The sequence below is a fragment of the Cucurbita maxima genome, unplaced genomic scaffold, assembly GCF_002738345.1.
Source record: "Cucurbita maxima cultivar Rimu unplaced genomic scaffold, Cmax_1.0 Cma_Scf00028, whole genome shotgun sequence".
Lineage (NCBI taxonomy): Eukaryota > Viridiplantae > Streptophyta > Magnoliopsida > Cucurbitales > Cucurbitaceae > Cucurbita > Cucurbita maxima.
Window position 1 is genome coordinate 2,399,688 of NW_019272044.1, and position 8,507 is coordinate 2,408,194.

The 8,507-nt window shown below is 28.7% G+C and overlaps 1 protein-coding gene across 2 annotated transcripts; it reads left to right on the plus strand.

Annotated features, from left to right (window-relative positions):
- Positions 1 to 497: 497 nt before the first annotated feature.
- LOC111465036 (phosphatidylinositol/phosphatidylcholine transfer protein SFH11) lies at positions 498 to 7,963 on the plus strand. 2 transcript variants are annotated; one of them, XM_023109288.1, is made up of 11 exons: positions 498 to 919; positions 1,530 to 1,629; positions 2,661 to 2,927; positions 4,464 to 4,541; positions 4,785 to 4,886; positions 4,983 to 5,032; positions 5,671 to 5,779; positions 5,886 to 5,966; positions 6,664 to 6,705; positions 6,789 to 6,830; positions 7,837 to 7,959. In XM_023109288.1, exons 1-11 carry the CDS (start codon positions 564 to 566, stop codon positions 7,879 to 7,881), a joined length of 1,272 nt encoding a protein of 423 aa, XP_022965056.1. In that variant the 5' UTR covers positions 498 to 563; the 3' UTR covers positions 7,882 to 7,959. The 2 variants fall into 2 exon arrangements, with proteins under 2 accessions (XP_022965056.1, XP_022965058.1); XM_023109290.1 differs by lacking the exon at positions 4,785 to 4,886 and having other exon boundaries at positions 7,837 to 7,963.
- Positions 7,964 to 8,507: the final 544 nt, after the last annotated feature.

An 8,507-nucleotide genomic window follows, 5' to 3' on the forward strand; every position in this document is an offset into this window, starting at 1 on the left:
CGATTTGGGTTGGATTATAAATGAGTTGAGCTCGGTTCAAATGAATGAAAATATATGCATCCAGTTGTTTCATGGGTCCTTAAAATTAGATTGAATTTACCGTTTCCAACCCAAATTTGTTGTTAATTTTGAAATATATATTTTTGTTTATTAAACAATTATATACCATATTTATTTTATTTTATTTCATAATTATTATTTATTGTGTGTGGTTGAGTTAGATTCATTATCTTACGAGGGTTATTTGAGTTGAACAATTTACAACCCGAACAATTAAGTTGGGTTTAAAAAATGTCTCAACGGAGCCGAAAAGAGGTCCAATATTGGGCCTAGAAGGAAGGAGGCCCACAAAGAAAAGAAGGCCCATTGGGCTGGTTCTGTTGCTTGGCGCTCAATATATTCCAAAAATTTATGCCAAGACAAGCATTTGATCCTCTCCTTTTAGCCACCTTTCACTCCTTAATATACTAATCATTTCTCACCAATCCATTCCATTTGAGATCTTCCAAAAAAGCTCTTCAAATCTGGATTCAATTGTGATCACATTCTTAACTCGAATCCGAATGTATATTACGAAAAACAAGTCTAAAGATATAGACGTGTTGAAAGGCAGCTGTGGCGGAGATGGAGAGGAAGAACTCCCGTCGAGTTCGAAAACGAAGAATGTGTACCTTCCCATTGAGACTTTCTGGTTGCCACCTTCGGCCGAGGCAACAGTGGATAAGCTAAAGGGCGGAGGCCTAGGCTCGAAACTGCTTCACCCGCTAGGGTTACGGAGATTGTCGAGAGGAAGCTTGAAGAGGGCAATGGAAGAGAAATATGATCCAAAGGACGAAGAAGCTGTTGATAAGTTAAGGGAAATGCTTTTTCTTGATGGCCAATTGCCCACCAAATTCAATGATTATCATACGCTTCTCAGGTGAGCTCTCGTCTCATTGTTCTAAATTTATTTGGGTTCGGTTAGTTTCAAATAAATGAAAATTTTATAGGTTGGGTTGGTTCCTGAGCTCCCTAAATTCATTAATATATATATAATTTTTTCAATTATTTATTTTCCGACCACTCTTAAAAATATATATTTTTTAAACATTTAATTAAATGCTTAAAAATAAATAAATAGATTTTATTTTAAGGAACTAACATTTTACTTTTTTTTTTTATTATTAAAAATAAAAATTTGAATAAATAATCCAACTAACGTGAACAAACCCAACCCAAAAAAATTATAGTTGAGTTAGTTTGGTCTAAAAAAAGGTCTCGGTCTATCTCACGAACACTCCTAATTTAGTAAATACTCGAGTAAACATGTAAATATATATTGGCAAAAAACCTAGCTATGTCTGTGTTATATAATTGTAAATAAAATTATAAAGATTATGACCAAAATGAGAACGGTTTTATAAATTAAACGATCAAGAACGAAAATATGAACGAGACTTTAATTTTAATTATTTGGCATTTTGAAAGATTATTGTTTTATAAGAATTTAGGAAATATTTAATATGGTTTTATTTTTATATGTTATTTAGATTCCTAAGGATGAGAGATTTTGATACGACAGCAGCAAAAGACATGTTTTTGAAATTCATCAAATGGCGTGAGGATTTTAGAACCGATGCAATTTCAAAGGTAATTCATAATTTTATGTGTTGTTTTGATATTTTTAATATTTTTCAAAAATACTTTTAAAAAAATACATTTTCTTTAAAAGTATTTTTACACGTAATTTTGTTTGATTTACTCGAGACTCAAAATACTAATACAAAGTTTAAAATTATATTTAAAACACTATGATTGGTGGCTGGTCGGGTGTGATTGATGGTTTTTGTTGAGTGGTGGCGGTCACCGACGATGGACGATAGCCGAAAATCGGTGATAGCCGTGGTGATTGATGTGAGTTGTGGTCGCTGATTGTAGCCATTGGTGAAAACGAATATTGAGAGATTAGGTGGGGTAATGTGAGGGTATTTTGGTCATTTTTATTTATTAGGAATTCACTAAAAAAAAATAACTTTTTTTTCCAAAAATTTATTTTTTTTTTTAAAAAAAATCATTTTGGGTGGTAGATAAATATAGTTAAAATGATTTTTTTCTCGTAAAAAGTCAACCGAAACACATCTAAGTCAAGTTTTGAAAATTAAGGTTGTTGTTCCATTGTGTTTCAAATGTTTCCTTAAAAAAAATAAAATTACCGTGAAATAAAATAGTGTTATAACTCGAGCATAAAAATTAAATTTTTGGTTATGTTTAGTTTTTGAAAATTGACTATTGCTAGATGAAAGTCTCACGTCTGCTAATTTAGAGAATGATCATAAGTCTACAATCAAGAAATACTCTCTCGGTTGAAATGAGGCATTTTGAGGAAAACTCAAAGCAAAGTCATGAGAGCTTATATTCAAAATGGACAATATCATACCATTGCGAAGAGTCTGTTCATCTTCTAACTGCTATAAATTCAAATATTTCTTTAAAAGAATGTAAAAAATTATGAAGAAACAGACCCAGAATCTTAATTTTTATAATTTCAATTGCTTAATTTAATAACGACTTTTATAAATGCATTGATTTCATCTTTGAATTAGATATCTATATGATTTAGAACGATTAATAAACTTTATGGTATGATGATCGAAAGAATCTTAATGGAAGAATTAATGTAGGGTTTTAAGTTTGAAGAGAAAGAAGAGGTGAAGAAATGGTACCCTCATGGGTTCCATGGAGTAGACAAATATGGAAGGCCAATATACATTGAAAGGCTTGGGATGGTTGATCTCAACAAATTGTTGCAAGTAACAACACTTGAGAGATTTGTGAAGTATCATGTTTATGAACAAGAGAAGACTTTGAGCATTAGATATCCTTCATGTTCTATTGAAGCCAAGAAGCACATTGCTTCTACTACAACCATTTTAGACGTCGGTGGTGCGGTAAGCAATATTCTTTATCCCTCTCGTTCGATCGATATATTTTCGATAAACGTTTCATTTGTAGCTTGCTTTGTGTAGGTTGAGATGCTCTGCACGATAGACAACATTGATGTATACGTGTGGGTGTGTTTTTATAGAAATGTATAGTAAAAATTAATAGGGGTCTTGTAACAGCCCAAGTCCACCGCTAACATATATTGTTTTCGGTGTGTCAGTGAAGATGTTGAGCCACCAAAAGGGGTGGATTCTCAGATCCCACATCAGTTGTAGAGAGGAACGAAGATTCTTTATAAGGGTGTAGAAACCTTTCCCTAATATACGCGTTTTAAACCCTTGAGAGAAAGCCGAAGAGGGAAAGTTCAAGGACGACAATATATGCTAGCTGGTGGGCTTGAGCTGTTACAAGTCTTGTTGAAATCATTTTTTAAGATCCAACATCGATTAGAGAGGATAACGAAACACTCTTTATAAAAGTGGAAATCTCTCACTAGCACGAGTTTTAAAAACCTACCGGGAAAACCCAAAAAAGACAATATTGGTTAGTGTTAGACGAACACGACTCTCCACAATGGTATGATATTGTCCACTTTGAGCATAAGCTCTCATGGCTTTGCTTTGGGCTTCCCAAAAGGCCTCATACCAATGGAGGTAGTATTCCTCACTTATAAACCCATGATCATTCCCTAAATTAGCCGATGTGGGACTTTCATCATCCAACACCTCCCCTCGAACAAAGCACGCCTCCCCTTAATCGAGGCTCGACTCCTTTGGAGTCTTAGTCATTTTTGACTGCCTTCGTACCTTCGAGGAGGCTTGACTCCTTTTGGAGTCCTTTGTTCGACATTTAAGGATTTGTCAATCTATTGGCACGACTAAGTTTAGGGCATGACTCTAATACCATGTTAGACGAACACGACTCTCCACAATGGTATGATATTGTCCACTTTGAGCATAAGCTCTCATGGCTTTGCTTTGGGCTTCCCAAAAGGCCTCATACCAATGGAGGTAGTATTCCTCACTTATAAACCCATGATCATTCCCTAAATTAGCCGATGTGGGACTTTCATCATCCAACACCTCCCCTCGAACAAAGCACGCCTCCCCTTAATCGAGGCTCGACTCCTTTGGAGTCTTAGTCATTTTTGACTGCCTTCGTACCTTCGAGGAGGCTTGACTCCTTTTGGAGTCCTTTGTTCGACATTTAAGGATTTGTCAATCTATTGGCACGACTAAGTTTAGGGCATGATTCTTATACCATGTTAGACGAACACGACTCTCCACAATGGTATGATATTGTCCACTTTGAGCATAAGCTCTCATGGCTTTGCTTTGGGCTTCCCAAAAGGCCTCATACCAATGGAGTTAGTATTCCTCACTTATAAACCCATGATCATTCCCTAAATTAGCCGATGTGGGACTTTCATCATCCAACAGTTAGCAGTGCTTGAGCGTTTCAATTTTTTACAAGTGGGTATATTTTACAAAATTTTACAAAAGATTAAATTATAAGTTTAGATATTTTTTTTTTTTCTTTAGGGGGTGTCTAACTTCTCTAAACCAGCAAGATATCTCTTTACAGAAATTCAGAAGATTGATAGTAATTACTATCCTGAGGTACGTTGAAGAACATGTATTATTAATCGGTTAGTCCTCGTGCTTTATTAATCTTAGTTTTATTCCCATTCCCATTCTCACCAATAGCAAAGTTCTAGATCCCGTTCATGATTTTCTTAACAAAATTTGTCTTAATAATTTAATTGAATTGATAGAACAATTTAAGCATAGTTCAACTAACTAGAACCATCTAACTATAAAATCAAATTAATATTTAAATTTGTTTTTTTGAATGGTTTGCAGACATTAAATCGAATGTTTATAGTGAATGCTGGGTCGGGGTTTAAGATATTATGGAAAGCATTGAGGGCATTTCTTGATGCTCGCACATTAGCTAAGATTCATGTTTGAAATTTCTTTTCTTTTTAATTACATAAATTAATTTATTCCTTTCTTTTATTATCTCGTCTCAAATCTATAAGGTTTTGTTTGTAATATCAGGTTTTGGGAAATAATTTTGTTCCCGAGCTACGTGAAATCATCGATCCAAGGTAACGTGTAATGTTTTGTGTTTTTCGTACTATGCTTTCATCGTTGTACTTTTAAATTTATTTATTTTGGTCATTGTACGAACAATTTTAGTCATACTCGTACTTCTAGATAAGGCTAAATTAATAAAAATACCCTTAAATTTTACATTTTGTCTAAAAAAAACATAATTTATGAAATGCAGAGACCGATAAAAATATTTTTGAATTTTTTTTTAATAATAGTTTAAAATTTCAGTATTTTTTTAAATATAATACTAATGGTAAACAAATTTTTTAATATTTTAAAAAAAGTTGAAAGGTATTTTTGAAATACTATTCAAAATTAAGAATACTCGATGATTATAATTTGATGTGGAGTAACGTGTGAATATTTTATATATAAATTTTATGACATTTTAGTTATTAATGTAATATGTATCATGAATAAGTACGATATTTAAATTAATTAATTAATTATATATATATATAAAACAACCCGAAAATCCTATCAAACCCAGCTTGAAAACAGAGAGTCAAGTTAAGTTGTGAACCCTACTTGAATGGTTCGGGGCATCAATTCAACTAATTCGAAGTTAGTTCGAAAGATTTTCCTAACCCAACTGAACCCAATCCAACCCGTGTATAAATTAAATTTGCAGTAATTTACCAAGTTTCCTGGGTGGAAATTGTTGTTGTCCTGAATATGGAGGCTGCCTTTCAAGTGATAGAGGTCCATGGAACAACCCTGCGATTCTAGCCATGGTTCAGGTCATTTTAACCCAAACAATTTTAATAATTTTAAAATCTTAATTATCTCAAAAAAAAAAAAAAAAAAACTATTTAATAAAATATTTATTTGATTTATTTTTAGCAGGTTCTCTCTTCAGCTGATGAAACTTATGATAATGAAAAAGAAAGTAGTTTGGCTTCACAAGATACTCGACTAGACTATAGAGTACGCAACTTCTTTTATTCTCGAGTTATATTAGTATCTAAATTTTCATGTTTTTGTTCGATAGATTTTCGAGTTTTTAAATTTGTCGTTAACATGTCTTTTGAACTTAAAAAAAAATCTAATAAGTTTATGAAATTTTAAGTTGGTGTATAATTAGGTCATTGAAGCTAGAAGATCGGGTCGAGTTGAAACATTTTAGACTGTCTCAACTCATCGAGTTTCAACTCTTATTAAATAATGAATAAAACCGAACTCACCCATACTTTTTTTTTTTTTTGGGTTGAGTTGGTTTGGGATTATTTATTTAAATTTTTGTTTTTAATGACAAAACATTTGGAAAAGTTATTTAATAATTGTATTTTTAAAAAAAAACCAATTAAAATTAGTTTTTAGAGAACAAATTTTTATTTATTTGAAGCTGATAATTAATATGGAGTCAATACCATCGGTTCAGCGTCCTATTACATTGTCGTTAAAACGCTTTGATATTATGATGTCTTAAAGTATATAAGAACCACACCATTTTAAAAATTGTTGTTAGGCTCGATTATAACGAACAAAATTTTCAACAGTAGAAACTCTAAAAATAACTCGATGTCGAGTGGTAAAAAGCTTAAGAGATCAAATATTTAATTTTATCGTGGGAGTAAGAATATTGTAAATTCGAGAATAATTTATTGATGAGATTATTTTGCAGAAAATACAAGCCTTGGAAGGAGCATTAGCAGAGACCAAAAAAGTGTGTTTTATGGTTTTAATTTTTTTTTTCTTAATAATTATTGTAGAGAAACAAATAATTAATTTTTTTTTTTTAAATTGCAGAAAATTGAGGCACTAGAAACCGCAATTGAAGATACCAAACTGGTGAGTTTTCTTATTTTAATTACACTCTTAAATTTTAAAATTTTAAATATATATATATATATATATATATATATTTTTCACAAATACATTTTTAACATTAAAAAATAAAATAAAAAATAGTACCACATTTGAAAAATACTCATAAATTTTTAGAAGTATCGTTAAAAATTATGAAAGTAATAAGTTGTGTATAGACATTTTTTTTTATCTTTATTGACGATAATTTTTTTTTGTTAATATTATTTTTAAAATATAATACTAACAATAAAATATTTTTTTAATTTTTTTTTTTAAGAGTTTAAAAGTATTAGTTCAACAGTATTTTTAAAAATTTTTAAATTTAGAGATATTATTAAATTTTTTAAAAATTTAAGAATTTGGGTACAAATAAATAAATAAATAAATATATATATATATATATATATATATATATATATATATATATATATATATATATATATATATATATATATATATATATATATATATATATATATTAATGAAATATAGTTGAGGTGGAGTTTGAATATTGGCCCTTAAAAAGGGATAAATTACGTAAACTATCCCTTAACTTTTGAATAAATTGATGCAATTAAACACTCGAGTTGCAAAATACATAGATCACGCCCGTAAATAAAATAATCATTATTTCAATTAAACCCTTAAACTATTGAATTATTACGATGTATATAATTTTTATTGTCGTTTTTTAGCATTAAGGTAATAATTCAATATTAATCTAAAAACGAAATCTGTTTTAATAGTAATCTTATTCAAATTTTATATTGTAAAAGGAAAATATATATATATATATATATAAATCAATTTATACCTATAAATTTTTACGATAATTGAACTAATTTTGTATTTAATAAGAGGGTTAGATAGGTAAAATTCTTATAATTTTAATGGGTTTTATGAGTTTAAAATAGTGATTAAGGTAATTTTTGTATTTTTTTTTTAATTACTAAACTATAGTTTTTTTTTTTTTAAATTTTATTTACAGATTTTGAAGGATCTTACACGACATATTGAAGACTTGAGAACTTGAGGAACAAAATCCAACAAAAATGCATGAATTTATTATTAAAAAAAAGAGCTTTATTTGGTTTCTAGTCCAAATCTAATGTTTTCCATTATTGTAGGAACAAATTAAAAAATATATTTAAAGTATAAAAATGAAATAATCATAATATATAAAATTTAAAATTTAAAGATTAAAAAGATAATTTTTCTTTAAAAAAATTAAATTATTAATTAAATTTAATTTAAATATTTACTACCTAAATTTTTTAAATATTTTAATGGATATTAGATATAAAATTAAATTTAATGTCTAATAAATTTATGTATTTAAAAAAAATTCAACACAAAATTAATATAATTTAACTAAAAATAAGTTAAATGTTATTAATTTTTTTTTTCAAAAAAAAAAAATCACTTTTATTAACTCTCGAAATTTTAATTTTCAGTATAACAGAAATTTAAAATTATTTAAAACTATTTTATTTTAATTATATGTCTTAATAATCTATTTAAAAATTTTAAAAGTAATTAAATAGTTAGATTTAATATTGAATTTTGCAAATAATATGAAGTTAAACTTATATATATATATATATATATATATATATATATATATATATATTTTTTTTTTTTTTTTTTTTGTCTTTTTAA